This window comes from Bufo gargarizans, chromosome 2 (assembly GCF_014858855.1).
Source record: "Bufo gargarizans isolate SCDJY-AF-19 chromosome 2, ASM1485885v1, whole genome shotgun sequence".
Classification (NCBI taxonomy): domain Eukaryota; kingdom Metazoa; phylum Chordata; class Amphibia; order Anura; family Bufonidae; genus Bufo; species Bufo gargarizans.
In genome coordinates, this window is record NC_058081.1 from 585,711,137 (window position 1) to 585,738,417 (window position 27,281).

Sequence of the window (27,281 nt, forward strand, 5' to 3'; positions counted from 1 at the left end):
GTGCTAATGGCCACTCTGTGCCCCCATAATAGTTACTTTTTTTACATTTGATCCTATAACACGTGTTGAGACATAACAACCTTAGGCTACTTTCACACTAGCGTTCATGCGTCCGTTCGTGAGCTCCGTTTGAAGGAGCTCACGAGCGGACCCAAACGCCTCGGTCCAAGCCCTGATGCAGTCTGAATGGAGCGGATCCGCTCAGACTGCATCAGTCTGGCGGCGTTCAGCCTCCGCTCCGCTCAGTTCAGAACGGATCCGATCAAGCGCAAGTGTGAAAGTAGCCTAATTTACAATTGGTCACTGGACCATTAATGTCTCTAGGTTGACACATGTTATTTTAATACTAAACTTTAACATTTATTACTTGTCCATAAAGTTAACTGGAACTGACCAAGTTAAAATTATCAGCTGTACCTGCTCTGTCACTGGCTATCATCCACATGTAGTCTAAATATTATACTAAAGTGAAACCACTAGGGGGCAACCTTCACTTGTAATTGTCTGTCTGCACTGTTGCCACATGACATCTTCCATGCTTTATTTAGTGCACACTGTTGGTTTCACGGTGCGCTACCTCCTAACAGTGAATGCTCCCCTAGTGTTCTTTACTGCTTATTCATATTTCAAGTTTCTATGCTAGGCATGGCACTTGCTGGCTAAAACACAAATCATTTACTCTGCCCCCCTGACATGCTCTGCCAAATGCCTTGGTGTATTCAGGGGTATGGGCAGTGAGGTCACAATTACAAGTGAAGGTTGCAAAACCAAATACCACAGTGCAGCACAAGACACTGCTGCCCTTGCTGCAGTACTTAAGGGGTTGTCTCATGGACAATGTAGGCATATCAAGAACGGAGTCTGGCAACCACCAAGCTGGCTCCCCATAGAAGGGAATGGGAGCGTACCACACATGCGTGGCCCCCGCTCCCATTAATTTCTACGGGGCTGATGGAAAGAGCCAAGCACTGGCTTTTTTCCACGTGCCCCATAGAAAATAAATGGAGGGCGGCTCCTCCATCACCTTCGGGGCTCTGTTAGATATGCGGGTTCCAAGCTGTGGGACACACACCTCTAAGACAATGGTGGAATAACCTAACAATATGCCCCCATTTGTCCATGATGAGACAACCACTTTAACCATCATTATCCTGACTAGTTTAGGAGGAGGGCTCCTGCTGCAGAATCGTTATGTACCCAGCCAGAAGGCTTCCCCTGGCTTTCGATCCACTGGGAAAATTTCCTGGCAAATTGATTCTGCAGTGGAAAATGTTTTCTGCAATGTTTTCAAATGCAGAATCCATTTGCCATTGAATGGAGAAACTTATACAGTCAATCTGTACCACATTTCACACCCAAAAAATAAAAAAAATCCCTAACAATCCTGCTAGTTTTCTGGCAGAGTTTTCAGTAACATGTGAAGGCACCCCGAGACTTCAGCCATCACTAATGCCAGGAAACATTTGTACAAATTGTGTTTAAGAAGTCACTTAAGTTTGAATGTAAAAATAGTTTTTGGTGTATGGGAAAGCAGAGGAAATTCTCCCATTGTGTGCCAAAAAGTTAAATTACAGGTGGGAAAAATGTTTTAAAGGTCCTTGCACATCACTTGTGTCTCTCCCCCTATACTGCTAGCAGTTTTAAAGGATTTTTTTTGCAGCTTTCTTAATTGTGTGAACCACTTCTGGTGCTTGCTCTGATGTGAATGGAATTAAGTTGCCATACCACACAACCTGTAGACCAGGCAGACCAACAAGCCAGTTTTCTTGCCCTATTTAACAATCCTTGGTATTTTCCAGATGTTTTTCTGGTGAAGTCTGGATTTTTGTGCTGCTATGCAGAGATTTGTGGATACAAAGAAAACCAAAGTCACCTTCAAAAGAGTTTATTACCTCTTCATAAATCTACATTATCTCTTGACTCTGCACATGAACTGTTAGCTAGCCTCCCGATAGACTGCAAGACAAGATGACAACATACTACAGGGTTGAAGTGATCAGGATCACAGCTACAATAGAAAAACATAACATGCAGGCACCGAGAGTGACAGACAAGGAATCATCCTAATAAGCAGCAAAGCTTCTGCAACTGGAAGGTCAGGCTGCAGGATTGTGAGGAGGCTCAGGTGCCGTCACTGCTGCAGGGGCTTGTAGAGACAGGCCTCTATAGCAATGAAGGGGTTAAGCCAGCTCCTGCAGTATCCTAGGTGTACAGTGACTACACAAAGATGGTCAAGTGTTCTGTGTGACTTAGTTGATGACTGGCTTCCTGAAGTTTTTGCCTGCAAATCGGGCCTTTGATCCCAACTCCTCTTCAATTCTGCATAGTAAAGGGGTGAAAAAAAGAAAAGTTACTCTAAAACTGACAACACTGGAAGTGCAAGTTATAAGGTAACCGTTTGATTCCTCACCAACTTTGGACATTTATTGGTTCAATGTAACTCAAGCATTTTAGACTCTTACCTAAGCAGCTGGTTGTACTTTGCAAGTCTCTCAGACCTACATGGAGCACCGGTTTTAATCTAAATGAAGTAGAAAATATGAAGTTCTGATCAGCAAAGGGAGAGAAGGGGGAATTTAAACAAAAGACAAAACTGGAAATCCTTTAGTTTATACCTGTCCAGTACAGAGGCCAACCACAAGATCAGCAATGAAGGTGTCTTCAGTCTCTCCAGATCGATGGCTGACCATTACTCCCCAGCCATTGGTCTGAGCCAGCTTGCAACTGCACGAGAGGAGGAACAAAAGGCCTTGAACATAGGATACGACATCAAAGTGTTCTCAGTGGGAGCTAGTCCCTTATTTCAGATACAGAGGTGCATCCATAGAGGAGGCTGTATCTGGCACTGCAGCTCTATGCAAACCAGTTTCATTATAAGAAATAACCATTCTAATAATTGCCTATATTAAAAAGCGTGTTGGAGGAAGTGAGTGAACTCATATAGCCATTTATAGATGTTAAAGGGGATTTCCAGGAGTACAATGTTTCAGGATAGGTTATGAATCTGATTGGTGGGGAAGGGGGTCCGACTCCTGGCATCCCTGCTGATCAACTGTTTCAAGTGGCTGGAGCACTCCAGTGACCACTGCAGCCTCCACAGTGCCATACATGGCATAGAGGCAGTGTTGGTATTGCAACCAAGGCAGGCCAATTCACTTGAGTGGTACTAAGCTGCACACAGGCCATGTGACTTGTGATGTCCCTCGTCAAACAGCTGAATGGTGGGGGTGCCAGGAGCTGGACCCCCACCGATTAGATAGACATCCTGAGAATGTATCAATATTTTAATCTCAGAAAACCCCTTTAAGAAGTGTGATACAGTATACTACACCTCAGGTTGCGAAGTAAAGATGTTTTCAGCCCAGTATGCCAAAATTCTTGTTTACAAACTAAGCCACTGAACTTTTACTTACGCTTGCAGAGATTCTGTAACAGAGCCAATCTGGTTGACCTTTAGAAGAAGGCAGTTACAGGCCTTCTCAGCAACAGCCTTCTCTATTCTCTTGGGGTTGGTCACAGTCAAGTCATCTCCAACTACCTGGATCCCTACACTGGCGGTGAACTTTGACCATGCAGCCCAGTCATCTTGGTCGAATGGGTCTTCAATAGAAACCACTGGGAAGAAAAATAGCCAGGCAATTAAACGAAGTGGAGACAGTTTGTTAAGATTATGAAGACCAGTTTCTCATTGGAAGTTACCTGGGTAGTCTTTAACAAAGCTTTTGTACAGGTCAGCCAGCTGGTCAGGGGAGATGTGTCTGCTGGGGTCAGCTGGGGATTTGAAGTCCAAGTCATACTTTCCATCACAGTAAAACTCAGAAGCTGCCACATCCATCCCAATCACAATCTCTTTTGAGTATCCAGCCTTGTTAATGGCATTCTTCAGAAGTTCCAAAGCTGTTGGGTGGAAGTGGCATCATGTCATAGAAGGCAAGTGCATGTGCAAGGATAGTAGTTGACATCAAGTATTAAAAGCCATTTAAAAAAAAAAGTGTACTATGCTGCATATTACAGAGCTTATGCATTTTATTCACAGATTCTAATATTTACAAGACTACAAAATTAATTAAGGCAGTATTGTGAGAAGCATGATGTGCCGCCGCTGATCTTCAACTCTGCAGCAGTGGTGCTGTTCATTTACTTAACATTCCTTGACCACCCCTGGTTGGAATAGCAGAGTACCTCTATATTTAGAGTCTGACTTCCCACCACATGCTATATACAGTTACAGTAACATAACAGCTACAGATAAATTTACCAGTGAAGTATTCTAAAGCAGTTTATCCCTTCTGGGTGTAATTAATATTTGGAAGATATGAATTAACTTAAATGTTTGGAATTCTGATGTCAATGTCCTATAGCAGACTGAAACCTTACAGTATCTAAGGTTTGAGCCAAACACTAAATGTATGGCCTATTCAGAAAATTCCATGTTATGGAGCATTAAATAAAAGCTGTTTACAGGATTCAAGATAGGCAATCAAATGAGAGATTAGCAGGAGTCTTACTACCAGCATCCAGGGTTGCCAACCAGAATTCTTTATGGACAATTTATCCCCAAATCACAAAACAGATAGTATTTTTACTGACAAATTGGAAAAGCATAATGATAAAGATAAAGTAATCCAAGTCTATAGCTCAATATACTGATAAGAACTCTTTACCAGCATTTACTGTGAGCTGTAAAATGATAATTCCACCAAAATAAAACAAAAAACATCCTATTTATACCAGACTGTTCAGACATTTCTGGACGGTTGGACACCCTGCCAGCACCCCCACAGAGCAGCTGTTTGAGGCCACAGTTCTGGTGAGTGCTTAGGCTTCCTTGCAGCTTACCAAGCACAGAACTGTCCATTAGATAGTGGCAGTGCCTTGTGTCATAGCTCAGCACCATTCACTTGGAAGGGACTTAGCTGTGCCTAGGCCATGTAGCCCATGAAAGGGACATCAGACCTAGAAAAAAAACCAAGTGCTCAACGAGTGTTGCAGCCTCTTCATGCTGCCGATTGGCAAGGGTTCCAGGAGTCAGACCCTTAGGATAGGTCAATAAGAATCGCAAGGATAGGTCATCAATATGAAAATCCCCCAAACCCCTTTAAGGATGTAGTAACCCATCAGAGAACACTTGCCTTCCTTATTCTCAAGGATGTTTGGCGCAAAGCCACCTTCATCTCCAACATTAGTGGCATCCTTGCCATATTTCTCCTTGATCACGTTCTTTAGATTGTGATAAACCTCTGCACCTATGCGCATGGCTTCCTTGAAGGAAGAGGCACCGACAGGCAGGATCATGAACTCTTGCATCGCCAACTTGTTGCCAGCATGAGATCCACCATTGATGACATTGAATGCCTGTGAAAAGTATGGGTCAGTTAATCAGCCTCAACTATGAACATGCCAACATCTGTTTTTGCATTTTGATTGCTTGCCAAAAACCAATCAAAAAATAAAAAGCTTATAAAATGGATTGTGGTGCAACTCACAGGAACAGGTAGAATGACTTCTGGGTTTCCAGCCAGATCAGCGATGTGACGGTACAGGGGTACACCTTTTTCAGCAGCGCCAGCCTTGCACACTGCCAGAGACACTCCCAGGATAGCATTGGCACCAAACTTTGCTATAAAGAAACAGTTGAAATAGATAAGGTGCTTTTCAAACACCTGCAAACTGCCAAGTTTAACAGAGTGCTAAAGATCTAGAGAACTGTATGAGTAATCTACCATAGACCTGTTACACAAGTTGGTCATAAGCTGGACAACCAACTGGTGAGTGCCAGGTTTATCTGGGCCAAGTACATTTGGACCATTGTATTACAAAAATAGATGCAAAGATCAAAGAACCCTGTGGGGGACCACACTTATTTGCTGGTAATATTAGGAATCTTCCAAACCACCATCAGTTGAAAAATCCAGCATGGAAAAAAAAATGGTCAATTTTTTTTTTTAAGAAATCAGAATTAAGTCACGTTCTAGTCCCCCTCCAAGTATAATCCAACCCAAATCTAGTGGTAAATGCTGCGATTGTCTCTTGACAGTGGTTATGTTATGTTCCATTTTGTGCATTTCTCACAGGTCTGGCTCCATAGAAGCGAATGGGGCTTGTGTAAAACTGGAAGGCATACAGATGCAATGTGTTTCATGGATTGCTAGAGATGTAGATTGTTATTCTTCACCCCTGTGAAGAACACATACAATCCAGACCGGGGGAAATAAAAAATACACTGAATGCAACTGCAGACAAAACAGATTCAACTTGTGTGCAAAACCTTCAGATCCTGACAATCCATATCGCTCATGTGAAAGAAGCCTAGAGGTGCTGCTGATCTGATGAATGAGAAAATACTCAGTCATTGGGTGAAATAGTTTGTGGACACCCAAGTTATCATTTCTGGGCATGGTCAACAATGACCTTTTAAGGGGACAAATGATTGCAGAAGCCATCGCTCATCCCCATACAGTGAAGGTGACCGCTGCATGTAACTGTTCCTTCCCGATGATTGCCTGCCCAGACTAAAACTAGTGGTAAATGCCGCCATCGGCTTTTGTCGAGACTGATGCTAAACATTTGCACTCCTACAGATGGCATTACTGTATCCACAACATGCCAGTGGCAACAGAAAAGCTGATTAAATATTTAACGACTGGCATGGTGCCTACAGAATATACTTACACTTGTTCTCAGTGCCATCCATTTCCAGCATCAGTTTGTCGATCTTCTCCTGCTCCACAACGCTTACATTCTGTTAGAGAACAGACAATTAGTATACGAGTTCCCATAAGAATGACCTCAGTCCGAATTACGAGATTGTTCAGGTCCACAGGTAACAGTGGTATTATGTGCCACAGCAATCCAGCAAGGTTGTTTAATTTGTGGCCAAAACCAAACCTTAAGATCCCAAGCTTAAAGAGAACCAGTCACCATTCCTGACAGGCGTGTGGTTTAGCAACTAATCGTTCTTATAACTCTGCACTGTGCTGTTCCTCCTAGAAACTAATGTAGAAATTGCCAACATTTCTCTTGCCAAAATGGGGAAAGTTCCCGCAGTCTGCCACTGCCAGTACTGAGTGCAGCAGAATTGTTCTATTATGGGAGCTAGTTATTTACTAAAGACTAGTGTCAAACAAACTTGTGTTTCAGGTTCAGCATACAAGGTTCTGGTTATCTAAGAATTCCGTTATGGATTCCGCTACTACAGGGACCATTACTAATCCATTAAGGCATTCTTAAGACAACCCGAACCTTGTACGCTGATCTTAAAACACAAGTTCGCTCATCCCTACTTAAGACATGTCCAGAGAGGTGACAAGTCCTCCTTAAAACAAAGTGGGCCGCAAGTATATAGGATAAGATTTTCCAATTTCTCAATGAGGCATAGGTTTCTGTGGGAAAAAGAAAAAGTTACCCCCTTTAGACTCCATGTGTATGTACAGTATGCGTCACCTACAAGCAAAGCTCCTAGGGAATATTTCCATACAAGCACTGTGCCAGGGTCCATAAACCATTACACAAGCAGCTAAACTGACCTCAACCATGAAATAAGGATCTGCCTGCTCATTAAATAAGCCTTAAGATCATGTAACAAGTGTCCATCAACACCTGTTGCTGCAAGTTACAGCTTAAGTCTGTTCCACCGTCATCTACATGGATTTAAAAGCCAGACATCAGAAAAGTAACAGTTAAAGGTCACCAAATTTGGGATGGCAAACCAGCTAATGTGGGAGGTGTAGATACCCCAGTGGCAAGTATTAAGGGGAAGAAGGATTGGACTGTTTGATTTCAACATGTCCAATACTTTTGTTCTCATTGGAGAGGAGCCACCAAGCTCGGCAGAGTATATAAGGGGGGCATAAGGACTGCCAGGTGAATGAGCATTCAGCCAAGCGCTACTTTAGCTGATCATAAAGATATAAGACGGAGAGGGTTAAGATCGGTGTATTACAATGTCAGTGAGCAAAAACCCCCACTGAGGATATGACCAGCTTATGAAGGTGCACAGCTCTTAATTTGTCATTTTTCCACTGTCCATGCGCAGAAATCCACTCCAGCCAGGAGACTGAGAAGACTTCCGTGTCATGTGCACCAGTTCTCTGGCCATAGAGCTCTGACCAACTCCCCGCCTATTCCATGCCCACTTTGTACCCACACTTGTGCCAAATACAGCAACTTTTCTACGCCACAAAGCTGCCATAGACCTATGGTAAGTGACCCCCTTTAACTACATAAATCTGCTTTCCACTCAAACACAAAGATGTGCTTTGGGATATGCTGTAGAGGTAGCGCTGAAAGGCTTCTGCTTAGTTTTTCCCCTTAGTAGTCAGTGGATTTACTACCTTAAGACAAGTCTATTCCAAGCCCTTGTAAATTCCCGATAAGGGCATGTTGATCTGCTGAGCATTACGCCTGCCGTCCATTAGAGCGTCAAAATCAGATTGCAGCAAGTCCTCTAAATTGCCATGTTCCATCCCCAATCTGGATAATATACATTGGTCCTTGCACCAACATTAGAAGGACACACAGCAATGCCCCTTTCACGCCTGCTGGCATGGGAAGCTGTGAATGTACCCAGCTTCCATGTGTAGGGTGAATGTGCTCAATTCCCCCCCCCCCCCTTTCAGAATTTAGGCTTTGTGAACTTCAGACAAGATTAGCCAGCACAATATTCTAGCTAAAGCTGGTTCAGAAAGATGTTGGACAGCTAAATCCTGTGTATGACCCAGACAAGGTCAACTTTGGAAGGGGGGGGGAACCCAAAAAAAAACCAAAAAAAAGAGGTTAGCAGTTAGTTAAAAACCAAAACCCATACCTTTCCAACCAGTGCTGGTGCAATGGTATTATTGATGTGCCCAACTGCTTTAGAGACACCTGGAAGGGACAAGCACATTCAATCACTGCACTGATCACACAAGCATGCACCAGAGACATTTCTAGACCAACATCTCCTGCTAAAGGCCTCAATGCTTTTCCATTGCATATGCTTCTAAGGCAAAGAGGAGATGTTGGCCGTCCAGGAATGCCATCTCAGTAGTTAGTCAACCCCATGCATTGGGAGGAGTGCAAGGCACCGGCTCCCATTACCTGGGTGCATAAAGCAGGTCCAAGAAACTGGTTTACATATTTCACAGCTCTGCCTACACCTGAGAGCAAAGAACAAAGACAAGTGAAGAAATGTACAACTAAACAAAACATGCATGGAGATAGTTACCAAGCTAAACGCGCCTGAATGCTGGCTTACTTTGAGCCAACAACTGGTATAAGCTTTGCATTTGTGTTTTAGGCAATTTGCACTATTCTTAAGAGGGGTTCTCCGGAAATTAAGAAAATGAAAATACTTATTTCCGAATACCTTTTATTAGTTATAATGGCTCGTTTTGTCTGGGGAGCAATCAGGGGAAACAAAATGGCCGCCATCCTATTAGTTCACACAACCTGTTCTAAATCACACAGCAAGACAAGTTACTTCACACAAAGCTGCCTCATCCTCCTCTCTGCCCTACTGGTCAGGGATTGTGATCCTGAACACAGCGGATATGAACTTTAGCAGAATCTCTGGGGAATTTAGTACAGAGAGGATGGACAGGGCAGACTGTGGCAGTGGTAGACTGCATACAAGTGCTGCTCATTAGCCACACCTCACTCCTCATGTCTCCTCATCTCCATTCCCCCAGGGATTCACCTATATTCAGGATCATAATCCCTGACATGCAGAGCAGAGAGAATGAGGCAGCTCTTTACCTCAGTGTTGTGAAGTAACTTGTACTGTGTGATGACAGATTTTGTATGTTCTCTAATAGGACGGCGGCCATTTTATTTCTCCTAATGATTGTTCCCTAGACAAAACGAGCCATTATAACTAAGATATTCGGGAATATATATTTATCATAAAGTAATATTTACACATTTTCATTTTCTTCATTCCTGGAGAACCCCTTTAACAAAGGGGGCAGGGACCAGAGTGTATGGTGCAAAAATATTCTACCCATTTTTAGCACATTGCCTTACAACTCTGCATTGTGCCATTCCTGTTATTTCTTCTGGAAATGTATGAATAAAACAAGGGAGACTGAAACATCCAGTTGGCTATTAATGCCATTTGCAGGAGGAATAGTACAATGCAAGGTTCTAAGATTCACCAGAGTTGTCTTTACATGAGGAATACACGCATTTGCCAAGATAGACATGACAGGTGCTAGTCAATGATCATGCCACTGTCCCATTCTTTTAGGCCAGTAAGATTGCAGCTTAAGGTCCCATGCACATGAGTGCATTTTTAATCTGCATCTGATCCTTTCTTGGGGGGACAAGAATGAGAATTTAACATAGGGCGGGACACACAAGACCTGTATCTGTTTCGCAGATTTGTGATTTGTAGACTGCAACACAGAGCCAGTCATGCATGGGGCCTATGCAGGGTACCAGCTCATTAATGAGACCAGTCCCATACTGGCAGTGCTCCAGGGTATGGAGACCTTTTGGCAATGCTCCATGGGAAAATATGCAAAGAGGTGTCTTTCCTTGGGAGACACCTCTTTGCAGACCAGCAAGAGTGACTGCCCCAGTTGATTAACATACAGTACAAATGTCAACCGTGAGAGGGAAAAAAAAAACAAGACACTGGCAAAGTATAGACTTACCCTTTCCCAAGTAACGGGTTTTGTCATTGTCACGGAGCTCAAGTGCTTCATAGATACCAGTGGAGGCTCCACTGGGTACAGCAGCACGGAAAAGACCTGCAAGGCAGAAAGTGTGCGTCAAAGATTACACCCATACACAAACTGGAATTTATGAGAATGGAAAAATGTCAGCCACAAGGAACAGTTGTCGGATGAAATTAAACTGCTTGACTGTTGCATCCTCCAGGCTGTCATAGTCTGGTGAGGAGTCTGCTGCGCCTGAGATCTGGATAAAGCTTTTCATTCATCCTTCATCTGTGGTCACAGAAGACATGTGGCCAGTATAAACTAAATGTGTATGGCAGTATTAAAGTGGTATTCCAGTTTCAAGTTATCCCCCATCCGCTGGGACCCTTACAGATCACAAGAACGAGGGCCGCGTACTGCCTGCAGCGCCCCTGAAATGAACAGTCCAGTCAGTTGCACATGCACACAGCTGCTCCATTAATTTCTATCGGAGTTCTGGAGATAGCCAAGCAGTGTGCCCAGCCGTTCTGTTCTCATAATTGGTGGGGTTCTCAGAGGTAGGACCCCCACCGATCTAATAGTTATCCCCTATACTATTGATGGGGTATTATGGATGTTTCACGTTTATAACCTTTTAACTAAGGCTACATTCACACTGGCGTTTTGGCTTTCCGTTTGCGAGATCCATTCAGGGCTCTCACAAGCGGTCCAAAACAGATCAGTTTTGCCCTAATGCATTCTGAATGGAAAAGGATCTGCTCAGAATGCATCAGTTTGCCTCCGTTCCGTCTCCATCTGACGAAACTGAGCCAAACTGATCTGTTCTGACAATGCAAGTCAATGGGGACGGCTCCGTTTTCTATGACAATAGAAAACGGATCCATCCTCCATTGGACTTTCAATAGTGTTCAAGATGGATCCGTCTTGGCTATGTTAAAGATAACACAAACGGATCCGTTGTGAACGGATGCAGACGGTTTATTATCTGAATCGATCCATCTGTGCAGATCCACACCAAACACAAGTGTGAAAGTAACCTTAATCATTCAATCTACTTGTGTTTTGCCATCACATACAATGGGGGCATATCGCTAGGATATGCCCCCATTGTCTGATAGGTGCAGGTCCCAGAGAACAGAAATTAATGAGAGCACACTGCGCATGCACAGCCACCCTCCATTCTTTTAAATGGGGCAGTCGAAAATAGTCGAGCGCTGGCTCAGCCATTTCAGTCTGCCCCATAGAAATGAATGGAAGCAGGGGCCATGCGCTCCCATTCACTTGTATGGGAGCAGCACTTTATGGTGGACGGACCCCAGGGTCCTCCAGCCACAGCTCTCTCCGCTCAGTTCTCCTTGTAGGTGCAGGTCCCAGAGGTGGGACCTGCACCTATCAGACAATGGGGGCATATCCTAGTGATGATGGAATAGGAATACCCCATACCTCTTTAAATCCAGTCAAATACACAGGCTTACCACAAAAATTTTACAGGTATTTATATGAGCGAACCGTAGTCTTACGGTCCATCAGTATTCTTTGCCTTGCCAAGTTTACATGAAACTGCAGATTAACTGGGTTTTCCAAGGAAAAATTTAAGTCATAAAAACGAGATTTTTGTATAACTTACCAGTAAAATCTCTTTCTCGCTCTTTCCTTGGGGGACACAGAAGACCTTGGGTATAGCTCATCTCCCTAGGAGGCGTGACACTAAGTAAGAACTGTTAGCCCCTCCTCCACAGCTATACCCTCAGCCTGGAGAGAGAGACTGTCAGTTGCGTGTCCAAGTAGTGAAAACAAGACAAAGTCCAAAAGTGGAACCAACAAGCCAACTACCCAACGGGTAAAACAAACCCGGAAACCGTGCAGAGAAGAACAAAGAATGGGTGGGTGCTGTGTCCCCCAAGGAAAGAGCGAGAAAGATTTTACTGGTAAGTTATACAAAAATCTCGTTTTCTCGCCCAGTTTCCTTGGGGGACACAGAAGACCTTGGGACGTTCAATAGCAGTCCAAGAGGGGAGGGACCACAGCACCAAGGCGAAGCACCCGAAGGCATCAAGAAACCGCCGCCTGCAGACCAGGCGGCCCAAGGCAGCAGACGCTGAAGCCCGAGTACGCACCCTGTAGAACCTGGTAAGGTGTGCAAGGAAGAAGTGACCGCCTTGCACAAATGCATGGCCGAAGCCTAATGCCTCTGACCCAGGAGGAACCGACAGCTCTGGTGAAATGAACGGTGACACCAAAAGCAGAACCCTGCCCTTGGTGCGGCAACCACAGCAATAGCCACTCTGAGAAAGAGGAGGAAAGCCACCCTGGATGCCGTCAACCCTTCGCGCGGACCTCCTGGAACCCAAGAGGCCGAACGTAGACAAGAGTCGGAGATCTCCAAGTAAAAAACTGCAAGGTCCAAACAACGTCCAAACCGGTGAAGTGTCCGTTCCCGGGGGTGGGAAGGGGAGGACGACTGCCTCGACGAAATGAAAGACAAACACCACCTTCAGAAGGAAGGAAGAGACGGAATGGAGAACAGCCCTGTCCTGGGGAAAGACAAAAGGCTCGGAACAAGAAGGGCCGCCACTCAGGCACCCGCCAGAGACACGATGGCTACAGAAACACAACCGTACAGGACAGAAGGAGTAGAGAGAACCACTGTAACGGCTCCAAGCGAAAGATTGGAGCGCCAAGAGCCCAGTATGTAGGTCCCAGGGCGGTACCGGAGGGCAGCACAAAGGAACCCAAGAGCCGCTCCACGGAAGAAGGTCCAGACAGGCCCAGAGGGCCGGGGAACGCTGAAAGAAGGGCAGCGCTGACACCTGATACTTCAAGCGACAGAGTCCCAGTCCCAGGCCGGACTGGAGAAAAACAGAACCATGGAGAGAGAGAAAGGAAGAGCGGGGGAACGCCCAGCTTCCCACAGAACCCCAGGTAAAAACCTAAGTCCTCCAACAGATCCTGGACGAAACACGGCCAGGAGCGAACACTAGCGAGCCCACTAGAGTCGCCTGGGCAAGAGGGTGAAAACCCAATGATCAGGCGCAGACCAGTAACACGGGTAGAACGGTCGGTAGAACTGGTCCCGCCGGCCCCCGAGCAAGTTGTCCCGGATCCACCCTGAGTGGGGGAGCAGAAGGACAAACGGACAGGAACCGAAGGGTCCGTCCAGCAACCGCCAGATGCCAGGACAAGACAGGCTAAAACCCAAGCCGATGCAGTCACCACAGGAAGACGGACTACAGTCCCGGTGTGGGAGATCTGAAGACAATCTTGGCAAAAGGCAGTCCTCCCAAGCTACCGAGAAGGTAAGTCCATAGCAGAAACATTGCCTAGAATTGAAAACAAAAAAACAAAAAACGCAATCTGCACCCAGCGGGAGGACAGAACGCCGTAGACCCGGTAACTAGGTACACAGCTAGTACAACCAGTGTGGACAAGGGGGACTCAAAGGGAACACCAGTACCATCCACATGAACCACGCTCTCCCCCGAGGGAAAGGCAGTGAAGGAACAGCCTCTGAAGCGCGGCCGGAACAGAAGCCACATCGGAGTGATCTGTACCGAGTGGGAGCCAAACCGACCGGCGAGAAAAGGCGGTCGAGACAGAGGCCGGCATAGGAGTGGGCAACAGAGAAGCCATAGAACAGCTCAAAAGCAGCACACCGCTACACTGAGACACCCGGTCCACCGCCTTGAATACCCTGAAGAACTCAAGGCGGAGGTCCTCCGGACCTGGGTAGGCGAGCACCCAAGAGAAGTTGGGTGACCTTCCGAAGAAGAGCAGCCCGAACCTGGTAGCAGATCAGACTGAAGCACCGAGGGCGCCAACCGGAAAGAATCATACCACACTGCACCCGAAGAGGAGGAAAAGGTACTAGGCGAGGGGACCGTAGTCCTGCCAGAGCCAACATAAAATGCGAAGGGCGCTGCAGACAGCACTCTCGACCATGTGACCACTAGCGCAGGGAAACAATGCCGCGGAAGGACGAATGGGTACGTATCTAGGAACCACGAACACTCCCCGGGCGGAAGGGCCAACGAAATGAGTGAGTACCACCCAGCTCGGTGCAGTAGCGAGCAGCAGAGCCCGTCTACTTAAATATAAGGTATTCATCTGTTGCTTATTGGACAACACCTTAGGCTCACACAGGTGGACAGAATGATCTCCTTAGAGAATAGTGCAAGGCTTGCTGCAAACACCGTCTCCCAAGAGAAAAAGTATGTCGCAGGGGGAAAGGAGGCATACGTACGAGTAGCCCTGTAAGCAGTGAGAAGGCTAACCCACCTACGGGACGAGAAGGCATACACGGCCCAAACAACGCACAAGAACGTCCGCTCACTGCAAAAATATCACTCAGCGAAGAAGGCCAGCCACAGAGTCCCACAGTATCTACGGAAGTGCAACTGAAAAGGAGTTATGCACAAGACTAGTAAGGTATGCGATAGAACGCAAACTGACCTCCTCGAAAGGGGGGGGACATGTACCTGGCAAACTGCAGTCAGCAAGAGTGCAAGGGCCCGCCCCAAAAAGGGGGTGATGCCCAAGGTCGTAACTATGTCAGAGAAGTAGGGCATACCCTACTTCGCCCAGAAGGGCGCCATGCACATGGCCACACAGTATCCAGCAGGAACGCAGGAGGTCCACCTAGTGAAAGGGGGGTCATGCACAGGGCTATCCTAGCATTAAGTGAGTGTGCAACAATTCACCCAACACCGAAATTTTGTGAGAGTGCAACTACTCCACCAATGAAGGGGGAACATGAGCAAGTCCAGCACAGCACATACAAGGACAGCCTTGAATCCCGTGAGCGTGCAAAATTCCGCCCATGGAATGAGGGGTGGTCACGCACAAGGCCAGCACCGCATCCAATGGGAACACAAGCGTTCCACCCATGTTAGAAGGCCATGCTCAAGGCCAGCAATGTATCCGGTGAGAGTGTAGTATGCCGCCCAGAACACGAAGGGTGGGGGGGGGCCATGCACATGGCCAGCATCGCATTCAGGGAGAGTGCGAGCAGCCGGTGAAAATGTGCGTATGTCACCTAAAGGAGGCATGCCCATGGCCGGCAGCGAATCCAGTGAGAGTGCGTACACCGCCCACAGAAGAGGGGTCATGCATATGGCTGGCAGCGGATCCAGAGAGAGTGCAAGCACCCCGCCATGCATAGGGTTCATGCACCTGGCCAACAACGTACCGGCGAGAGAACAACCACCGACCGAGGGAGTGTATGTATGCCGCCACCAGGGAAGGAGGCATGCCCAAGGCCGGCAGTGAATCCAATGAGAGTGCATCATACCGCCTATGGAAGGTGGTCATGCACATGGCTGGCAGTGAATCCAGTGAGAGTGCCGAATGCCGTCCACAGAAGGGAGTCATGCCTATGGCAGGCAGCGAATCCAGAGACAGTGCGGCGTTCCGCCTAAGGAAGGGGGTCGTGCACATGGCCAGCACCGAATCCGATGAGTGCAATATTCCGCCTAAGATGGGGGTCATGCACATGATCGGCAACGAATCCAGTGAGAGTGTAGCGTTCCGCCTATGGAAGGGGTCACGCACATGGCCGGCAACGAATTGCCGTGTTCCACCTATGGAAGGTGGTCGTGCACATGGCCAGCACCGTATCCGGAGAAACTGCAGTAGGCCGCCAATGAAAGGGCGATCATGCACAAGGCCAACCCGCAGTTAAGGAGAGTGCAGTATCCCGCCAGGAGGGGGGGTCCTGCACATGGCAGGCACCCTACAGAAAAGGCCGCATGCACTGACCAGCGCCGTAGCGCGGAGAGGGCAAAAAAAAAAACCGCCTAGAAGGGGAAATGACCCTGGTAGCGCCGCAGCCGGGGAGCGCGACACCATGCCACCTATGGAAGGGGGGCATGTATACAGGCAGCACTCTGAGATGAGGCTGCAGTGTCCTGCGCAGCCCACAAGTCATATTAATAAATAATTTAATTTTTTTTATTTATTTTTTTAATTTTTTATTATAACCCAGCCTCACTGAGGCAGAAAGCCACACAGGCCCATCGGAAGCCGGCCTGTACCCAAGGGGTTAACAGGGATCCGGCCTGGGGGCGGCACTGCGATCCTCTGGGGGCGGGGGAACCTCCAGGCGGGAAGATTCGTGCCCGGAGAAGTTCCAGCCCCCTCCAACAGAGGCCCGAATTTTGCGGCCTAGCAGGCCGTGAAGCCGGGGTCTAAATTTTTAGCGGCGCCCAGCTGACCGGGGCCGCACAGTATTTAAAGTACCGGCCGGGCCTACGGAGCGGCACATACCGGCCGCGGGTGCCCACCCCGCGGGCCGGAAGAGCTGGGGACCCGGATAGAGTGGGATCGCTGCCGCGAAGTGTCGCCCAGGAGGGGAACAACATTTTGCGGCGCCCGGCCGACCGGAATGTTCCGACGGTCGGCCGGGGGCTGTTGAGGCATAGCGCTCATTTGTAGGCCGCGGTGCCCACCCGCTGTCGGAAGCGATGACCCGGCAGCCATTTCACCCCTGGAGCGGGCCCTTGGCCTAGAACAGCGCTCCATATGGCCGGCAGCCACAACCACCTTGCCCTTGGACCGGTGCCCGTGATGGGTCAGGGGCAGCAAGGCGCGGGCCCTCTGGCCCTGAAGCAGTGGCCGGTAAGAGGGAGGGGGACCCTGAGACCGGGTCTGTGAGGGTGGGAGGCCTGCATAACCCCTACGTCAGGGGCAGCTAGGTGCGAACCTCTGCAGCTCCCCAGGCATTCTTCTTGTCAGGGAGAAGGGTGCCAATGTCCTATGGAGGGGAGGAGAGGGAGCAGAATGTCGCCCTGTGGCAGCCAGGGGCCAGCCTAGGACTAGCAGGGACAAAAGGGTCCAGAGGCCCTGTCAGTATGGGGGTCAGGCACGCAGGAGACCGGGGTGGGGGGGGGGGGGACGTAGGGCTGGAGAAGCCAATCTCTCACCACAGCCGTCTTCACCCTCGGTCCGTTCCAGCAGGGTCGCCCCTTCAGCTACTGGCACCGTAGTGGCAGGACGCTGGAAGAGGGACTTGGCGTGCGGGCGACCCTTGCGCTGGCGGGATGTAGGGGAGCTGGGCTGCCCTGATCCACCTTGCCTTCTGTGGGGGAGGCAGCAGTGCGGATGACCGGCACTGGCGCAGCTCGACCCCGGGAGAAACAGAGAGGTCTAGTGCGTCTCTGTTGTCCCTGATGTTCTGGAACAAAAAGAAAAGAAAAAAGTAAAAATCTAAAATTAAAACAAGGAGAAAACAGCCCTGCAGAGCAGGGAGTGTCTTGCCTCCTTGGACACTAAGCTAAAAACTGACAGTCTCTCTCTCCAGGCTGAGGGTATAGCTGTGGAGGAGGGGCTAACAGTTCTTACTTAGTGTCACGCCTCCTAGGGAGATGAGCTATACCCAAGGTCTTCTGTGTCCCCCAAGGAAACTGGGCGAGAAATTACATTTTTAAATTGACCATACTGATCTGTTTCAAGCATGTTCTTTCCCTGGAAACCCCTTTTAGACCCAGGATATATCTGCAAATTTAGCCATAGTGGAAATATTTCAGCACCAACAAGCTGATAGCCGTTCCACATCAGGTGATGGGTGCATCCACATGACCATGCCATGTTTTGCAGTCTGCACCTGGCCAGCACTATATAGAGAATGCCTATTCCTGTTAGCAACTGCGGACAATAGGACATGCCATATTTTTGGCAGGGCCACAGAACTGAACACTGAATGGGTCAGCAATGCATCCAGTCTGCAATTCTTACAGTCATGTGAATGTAGCCAAAGAGTAATATTTCAAGGAGTTGTCATACACAGCGGCTCCCAACCATCTTGTATCTGCTCCGCAATGGTGCCTGTAACCCCTGGAAACAAGCAGTGTATGTGATGGCAGACCATGTAGTTATACATTTTACTAAGTCCACAGATATTCTGACCATCACTGGTATCCAAGTCTTCATATGGATAACCCATGTGGTGTGTCAAGAAAGGGAAACCCTCCACGCTTGGTCCCATTCCCTTTGCCACCAAGTTCTCTCAAGTGGAAAGGTTAGCTATTTAGAGTAAAGTGAACTGGCCAAAGGGTCATGTAAAAGGTTGTAGAGGGGGAAACACCAGGCCCTTATGTCTTGGGTGGCAAAACCTACTACATAATGGTAGAGAAGCCATTTTGATTCTTGCCATGTGCCCCTCTGCGCGGTACAGCAATACAACTAGGGCCAACACCAGCCGATTTCACCTTTTCTACAGATTAACTGGCACAGGATATTTCAGCTTTGTCCTTCTCAAATTGTGAAAAAGCTGCAATATCCACACAGTGGTTACCAAGTACAGATAGATGGGCCAATGTAAAAAAAAAACCGAAGATGAACCAGCACCTTCAGACAGCTGATTGTTGGGAGTGCCAAGTGTCAGGCCCCCACCGATCTGATAACGATGGTCCCTCAATATTTGGACATTTGAAATCCCCATTAAATGCTGGCTGATAAAAAATAAAAAATAAACTGTTCTGTAGCAGAACTTATGGCCTAGGAAGGTCTCTCCGTTTTGGGAAACTGAGCGCAAGTAACCCACCTTTTGCTGTATACAGGTCAACCTCCACAGTGGGGTTCCCACGGGAGTCGAAGATCTCTCTTGATACGATTTTTAGGATAGACATGGTGCTGCTGGTTAGAAAAACAAAATGCACCATTAGGATAGGAGAACAAAAGAATGCAAGACTACACATTAATACCATATTATAAGACTAGTGCTATAGCTCAGACATCACTAGCCTGCCATAGCAGTGTCTGTATACTGAGATGCCGAGACATTTTCTGAAAGGTATTTGTGGAAAAATTACTCACCTATTCACAGGCTAGGTCAGGGATGGCAAACCATTTAGAGGCAGAGTGCCCAAACTGCAACCCAAAACCCACTTATCCTGAATACTACAGTCCAATATAGTTTATAGTCCATGTACTTTGCCTGCCTATGCGTCCTGCGCTGATGAGTGGTAGGAAAAGTCTAAGGCTAGTTTCACACTAGCGGCAGGTGAACAGCCTGCCGGACCTGTGCTGCCGCTAGTGCACGCGTGCTGCCAGATCTGCCGGAGAAGGCTGCCGCTAGTGTGAAACTAGCCCAAGGCATATTGGTACACCTTTGACTTTCCAGGGTGTGGGAGCCCACAGAGAGGGCTCAGAGTGCCACCTCTGGCACACATGCCATAGGTTTGCCACCACTGTGCTAGGTGATAAATGTTGGGGTGCTGGTGCACATGTTAGAGATACATATATGTTATAAGTGTGCCATTCAAATAGGCAGCTTGGGGACCCTTGTCTTGGGATTGTTGGGGTTCCCAGCTGTCACCCTAGGCATCATATATTCAATACATCAGTAATACTTTTGATGGGATAGCCCCCTTTAAGATGTCTAACTGTATGCCCTCGTGTAGGAGGCTTTATGGATAGTGTTGTCGGATTCCAGGCCAATGGCACCTGCTACTGAAGTTCCTCATCTTTTCACCACCAACTGTGTGCCAGCTTAGAAGAGGCATGGTACAGTAGCTGAACATTACATGTTCTAAAGGGCAGAGGAGACTGGCCTAAATACTGTAGAGGCTGGCATCAATTTGCACACAGGGGTGTGCACTGCACAATTTAAAGAGGTTAGCAAGAGTTAAAACATAGCTGCCATCTTCCAAACACCGCTCCACACCTGTCCATAGTTTACATCTGGTACTGCAGTCACTCACTTCAGAGCAGAGCTGCAATACCAGACAGGACCTGAGAACATGTGTGGTGCCATTTCTGGAAGCTAGCAGCTAAACAACCCCTAATAATGCTGACCCAACCACAGGCCACATGAAACAGACAGGCTCCCTCTTCACAAAGTACCCCTTAATGCTGCGGCATTTACACCTCGAATTTCCAAATTTGGGGTGCATTAAGATTTGGTTTTAATTGTGCATGCTTGTTCCATAATCTAATCAATTTAGACATCTTGACCCATTAAGGAGAGGCTCTAAATTAGAGACTCGTTTTTAGGAGCTTCCCTATTAGTCCTGTCTCAACAGAAATGAGCATTTTCAGAACTAGCATAAAAAGGGTTAAGACATTATTTTGCAAGAGATTGCTTTGACAGAGGATGCGATGTTCTCCCTCCATAGCCAAGGTCATGAAAACACCAAAAACATCCCCTTTATGTGCAACCCCATTGTCTTGACGGGGAGCCTCAGTTTAGCCATCGTCTTCTGCTCAGACATGTCACCCTAATGAAGCAGGGCTCTACACCCAGGCTACATACACGGCTATGCCCTTGACAAGTCTTCCGGTCTGCGCTCCTCCTCCGAAACGTCAGAAATGCTGCAGTTCAGGTTAACCCTTTTGGTACAAGTCAATCCCAGTCCTCTCTCCAGAAATTATATAATATATTATATAATCTGATGAGATTTTAGGAGGAGACGTTTGAGGCTCAGCAGCTTCTAGATGTTGCTGCAGAACCAAACCAGATAATCACGGAGGAAAGAGGAGCTGAATGCGAGAGCCTCCCCCATTCATTACCACATTACTCCTCACGTAGCAGCTTCCAAGCATCAGGGCGTGCTCAGACTATTTCCAAGGGCACTCTCCATCCTATAGAGGTCACCCCTAAATAATCCCATCCTGAGCATCAGCCATACACTGCGACATCTTCTAGCCTCCTTACAAGCAGATGAACCCATTGGGGTCGCAGAGGCAACCATTTTCTACAAGTCCCATTTTTAGGATAACAGCAGCTAAATCCTAAGCAAGGCTCTCCAGGGCAATTTATTAATTTATTCACAGAATTTTTGTCCATAACAATCTATATTCCGAAACCGGGCTGTACTTTGGGTGCGGGGGGATAAGGCGGCGATCGTACTGCCAAAACCAAACACAGCCTTTATAACACTGCCCCCATTGAATAAATTGTGATGTGAACAGGTATCCCTGCCATTTTACGGTATGTTCAAAAGTTTGGTGCAGATTCTGTACCCAAATCTGTGCCCCATTGTTAAGGTGAATCCACATTGCACTCATACAGCCCCCGTTTTGTACGGTGATTTTCTTTACCTGCGCGGCTCTGAAATTTCAACACTTATGCACATGACTATCCATTTTGCAGTCTGCAAGTCACAAATCCACAAGATACAGATGCAGTCCACGTTTTAGCCACATTTTCTGCAGACCCCTTGATGTCAATGGGTCCGCATGTGGCAGACAGGAATAGGGCACGATCTATTTTTTGCAGAACGGACATACAGATTCAGAAAGCACGTGGATCTGTGTGCTATCCGCATGTCCATTCTGCAAAATGCAAACCTCGGACCCATTGAAAACAGATCTGCAAATAAAACGTGAACGGCACCAGGACTGGATCTTTTTATGCAGATACAGAATTTGTGGACTGCAAAATAGTGGCGTCTCACAGGAACCCAATTGACCTTAGAATGAGACAGGGATGCCTACTTCTGAACCCCAATTGAGGGGGGAATCTGCATGCAGGACTGTGGAATACATTGGTGCTACATAAACAGCATACCACTGAAGAACCACCAGTACAAGGCAGAAATAAGGGCATATTCACACATGCAGGTGTTGATCAGGCTTTTAAAAAACAACAACAAAAAGCAGATGTCAATAAAAATGAAAGTACAAGTTAAGACCCTGATCTTAAAGGGTTTGACCATTTTCAAGAGGATCACTGATCAATACTTACCTGGCAGATCCAGCATCCATCACTGCTGCAGCCAATCACTGGCCTCAGTGGTGCAACATAGAGACCAGTGATTGGCTGCAGCAGTCATGTGTTGTAGGTGACGTGAAGTTACCACTGCAGCCAGGAGAAACCGACAGCGCTGGACCTACCAGGCAAGTACTGATCAGTTCTTTGCAGACAGATCCCCAGGGATGTCCAGTCTCCTCCTAATGCCCTCTGTTTTTGGCTTGAAAACTGCATCAATAAGACCTGATCACAACCTGCACATGTGAATACACCCTTTAGCAATTCAGCAGAATTTACAGGACATGTCCCATGGCAGTAAGCAACATTGTTTCTCAGACAGTACAAAGGTTCAAGTGAAAGGGCAGAGTTCTAGCCAAACCACTTCTGCAGTCAGATCACCCACTAAAGCAGCAGCTCTGCACTGGCTGTCTGCAGCCCACACTCATACTAATCCAGGGAGGGTGGCGATTTTGCATTTAACTCCTACATGACTGCATCGGTACGAGTCATCGCTGACCAAGATTAATATTCTCTGATGCAAGCATGAAGAAACACGAGTGTCCTCATTTCCGCAGCGGTGGGCTGGATAATTAGTCATAAATGCACTTCCTCCCAGGCTGGGGCAGGCCCTGGCATCTGAGCCGTGGAAAAGTACAGTGATTCAAGCAGAAGAAATGCTCATTTATAGAAAACGGCAGCTTGCAGACGTGCAGACACGCACGAGCAGCACACGTCTAGGTCTGGCAGTCAGATTAACCCACCACTGGATATGCTGTATAGCATTACATCAAGGGGCATGGCTGCTGCTCAGTGGAGGAGACCACTAAACCAGATTGGAAACGCACAGTCCAGGTTGACTGCGCAGCACCTTTCTGCATGAAGGAAGCCATGTCCTAGAAGAGCAAGGATCTAGCAAACCACTACTAATAAAGTCAATGCAATGTTACACTTGTCCTGCACCAAGATTTGAACCGATGCCCTTCTATAACCCAGGTGCCTACAGGATAAAGTCTATTCAGCCTATCAGTGCCCTCAATGCCAGGTGGACGCGCAATGTGGCAGCCAGCCGACGCACCACACCCACATCACCGCCACAGAGCCCAATATCATTTACAGGAAAAATCTGATTGATCTAGCAGTGTTAACCCTCTAATTGCAAAGCCTTCTAATTAACCCTTCAGGTAAAAGCCACAAGGGAAGAAGAACCATTTTAAGGGCATGACTCGGTTCCTTTACCATCTCAGGAGACAGGCTCCACCTTTACAACAGGGAAGATGCAAGATCTGTTCTAGAACATCTAGTTACAAGGGGAAAGAAAACCCGTTATTTCTCAGACACCTTTACTGCAGGATGGGCAGTAACTGGCGGTGACGGCCAACCAATATGACACAACAGCCCTCACAGTATATACACACACACATCTACCTGGAACAGAAGGGGTTAAGTGACACTGCTAATCAGGCAGGATCCCACCCAATGCATGCAGGTTTCTATTTCTAGCAGGCAGCAGCTGAGACCGGCATCTGTCATGGGTTGGGGGCCACAAGTGGCACATTCCTGTGACACATCCTGTAGTGCCCCCAGTATATCTGCAGGCTATGCCGCAGTCTGTGGTAGTGCAGGCTGTTGCCATGGGCACTGACAGTACCTGCCACACTGTCCATAGTCTCTCTAGCACAATGAGTGCAACAGACTAGAGGCAGGACAGTTACATACCATAGGACTCAATGTAATGTGCAACAAAAATATCAAAGGTGAACCGGGCAGCCATGTTACCCAGGCTAAGGGGAGTAACAGGGAAGAGGAGTGACTGGCTTCTAGCACGTAGGTGGGTGTCTCTGCGGTACCTGCACTCACCTCTGCGGCTGGTACTCTGCTCTCCGGCTTTACAGAAAGGAGAAGACGCCTGCGCTGCGCTCGGCTTTTATAGCTCAGAGCCCTGCGTAAGGCCCCGCCCTCTCGTTGGCCGTCACAAGCCCCCCCCCCCCCCCCCTCGGGGGCTCCCTCTAACGTAACGTGATTGGCTAGGAGGCGCTCATGCGACCTTGCTGAGACATTCAGGAAGCGGCGGTGACAAGATGGAGGTGTCACTCACAGGTGGACAGACGCTGTACGTGCGGGGGGCACTCCTCGTGGTGGGGGGCTGCTGACGGACGTACTGTGTGGATGTGTGCTTCCAGGATACACGCAGTACACGATAGAAACACTCGTTTTACTTGTAGTATATCGAAAAATAAAAGAAAAAAGCTATGCAAAAGACTATGGGGGAGATTTATCCAAAATGCTTTCAAGGAAACCTGGCTTAGTTGCCCATGGCAACCAATCAGATTCCACCTTTCATTTCTCAGAGCTTCTTTTTGAAAAATGAAAAGGTGGAATCTGATTGGTTGCTATGGGCAACTGGGGAGAGTTCCCATCTCCTTATCGTTTTCCGTTCCTGTGATGTCAGAAGAACAGAAAAAAACAGGATCCTGTAAGAAAAAAAAAAAGCCGATCCTGTTGGCTTCTGTTTAAGCCATTTCCGTATGAGATCGGTTTTTTTAGACAGAAAAAAATGACTGCATGAAGGGCAGGGCGTACCATTCTGCAGTACACTGCCGGTATCCATGTTTCATAGATCCGCAATTTGCAGGTTGTGTGCATGAGCCCTAAATTGGACTGCGGTGTGGATTTTAAATCAGCCTCAGGCTTTTTTTTTGTTTGTTTACATTCCGTTTTTTGGGTTCCGTATACGGAACCATTAATTTCAATGGATCCGGAAAAAAAAACGGAAGGTACTCCGTGTGCATTTCAATTTTTTGATATGTCCGTTCCACAAAAAAAAATAGACCATGTCCTATTATTGTCCGCATCACAGACAAGGATAGGACTGTTCTATGAAGGGCCAGCTGTATTTTTTAAGGATCCATTTTTCGCAGACTGCAAAATACATACGGTCGTGTGCAAGAGGCCGTAGACATACCTCGGCTGTTTTTTTTTTTTAGGGCTTAACGCGCATGAACATTGCAGAGTGAAAGGAGCTCCACGTTCCTGCAAGTCATGCACCTGTTTATACAGACACAATGGCTCCTCCATATGGCGGCCGTGCCGAACACCGCATCCTGTCCTGTTTACGTGAAAAAGCACAGACACAGCCATATGTACAGGGATGAAGGGGAAGCAGAACTCACAGACGCATCATGGCTCCTGAGGCCTCTTTAACACGAGTGAGTTTTCCATCCAGATGCGATGCATGAAGTGAACGCAAAGCATCCGGACTGAATTCTGATCCATTCATTTCAATGGGTGTGTGCACATGAGCGTCGTCAATAACCGATCATCTCTGCGTTTAGGAAAAATCGCAGCATGTTCTATATTGTGCGTTATTCACACAGCTCTGGCTGCATAGAAGTTAATGGTGTGAAAAACGGAAGACATCCAGATTAAGGGTACATTCACACGACCGTGTGTAATTCTTTCCGTTTTGCAGTTCACAAATAACGGAACCGTGTGTCTGCATTTTGCGGAAGAATGACCTCCGTTTGTGTTCTGTATGTCTTCCGTTTTTTACGGTCCGCAAAAAACGGGAGGGAGAAAAAAATTATTATTAGGGCTCATTCACACGTCCGTAGGTGGGCCGTTCCGTGCATTGAGGACCACAATTTGCGGTCCCCAATGCACGGGCAACCTCTGTACGGCTGGGGGATGAATACAGACCCATTCAACTTAAATGGGTCTGCATTCGTCCATTCCGAAAAAAGATAGCGCAAGTTCTATCTTTTTGCGGAACGGAAGTACGGAACAGAACCCCCCACTCCGTAGTGTTCCGTTCCGCATCGTTCTGCATCTCCGGATTTGCGGACACACTGAAGTGAATTGGTCCGCATCCGTGATGCGCAATGCACACGGAACAGTGCCCGTGTATTGCGGTCCGCAATATGGCAACGGTCAGCACACATTCGTGTGCATGAGCCCTTAAGGCCTTCAATAATATGGAAACGGATCCGCAAAGAACGGATGACATACGGATGTATGTCATCCGCAATTTGTGAATCCATTGACTTGAATGGGGCTGCGGACCGATCTGTGCGGACAATAGTAGTACAAGCTTCATATTTTTGCGGACTAGAAATGTGGAAACACGGATGTGGACAACATACTGAATGTTGTCCGCACATTTTATTCACCTATAGGAATGAATTCCGCAAAATGCAGAACAGATGCGGATCAGACGCGGATAAAATTATACAGTCGTGTGAATGCACCCTTAGGGCTTACGTTCCATTTTTTGCATTCCGTATACGGACCGTATACAGAACCATTCATTTCAATGGATCCGCAAAAAAACGGAATGTACTCCGTATGTTTTCCGTATTTCTGTTCAGTTCAAACATAGAACATGTCCTATTATTGCCCGCAAATCACGTTCTGTGGCTCCATTCAAGTCAAGGGGTCCGCAAAAAAACAAACAAACAACTGAATGCATAATATGCATATGAATGGCATCCGTATGGTTTGCGGACCTATTCATTTCAATGGGTCCGCAAAAAATGTGGACAGCACACCATGTGCTGTCTATATTAGTATGTCCCTTCAGTAGCTTTGCAAAAAAGATAGAACATATCCTATTCTTGTCCATTTTAGGCATTGTTACAATGGATTCGCCCAAAAAAGCTGACGTCATCCGTTATTTTTTGCGGACTGCTAAACACATACAGTCATGATTGGCGGGGGCACTGGACGATGCTCTCCCTTGCTGAATCGTGCAGGGCAAAGACATTTTCTGGAGATCCGGTGACTTACCGGGCTCTCCATGGGGAAAGCTATGGGCGGAGGCTTCTGCCTAGCAGGGACCCCGGTGACATCACCGACACTAATAGGCGGGCTTTAGTGCTGCCCTAGCCTGTAAAATGGCCAGGACAGAGCCAAAGCCCACCCATCAGTTCCGGTGACGTCACTGGGAACACTTCTAGGTG

The 27,281-nt window shown here is 47.5% G+C and overlaps 1 protein-coding gene across 3 annotated transcripts; it reads right to left on the reverse strand.

Moving 5' to 3' along the window:
- Window positions 1–1,869: 1,869 nt before the first annotated feature.
- ENO1 (enolase 1) lies at window positions 1,870–24,251 on the reverse strand. Of its 3 annotated transcripts, none has more exons than XM_044281827.1 (12): window positions 24,184–24,251; window positions 19,177–19,268; window positions 10,635–10,730; window positions 8,807–8,865; window positions 6,673–6,742; window positions 5,487–5,620; window positions 5,133–5,355; window positions 3,700–3,897; window positions 3,414–3,615; window positions 2,616–2,724; window positions 2,463–2,521; window positions 1,870–2,319 (listed from the first exon to the last, which is right to left on the reverse strand). In XM_044281827.1, the coding sequence occupies exons 2-12, from the start codon at window positions 19,259–19,261 to the stop codon at window positions 2,250–2,252; spliced, it is 1,305 nt and encodes a 434-aa protein (XP_044137762.1). In that variant the 5' UTR covers window positions 19,262–19,268; window positions 24,184–24,251; the 3' UTR covers window positions 1,870–2,249. The 3 variants fall into 3 exon arrangements, with proteins under 3 accessions (XP_044137762.1, XP_044137763.1, XP_044137764.1); XM_044281828.1 differs by lacking the exon at window positions 8,807–8,865 and adding an exon at window positions 9,079–9,137; XM_044281829.1 differs by having other exon boundaries at window positions 19,177–19,265; window positions 24,184–24,236.
- Between the last annotated feature and the right edge of the window lie 3,030 nt (window positions 24,252–27,281).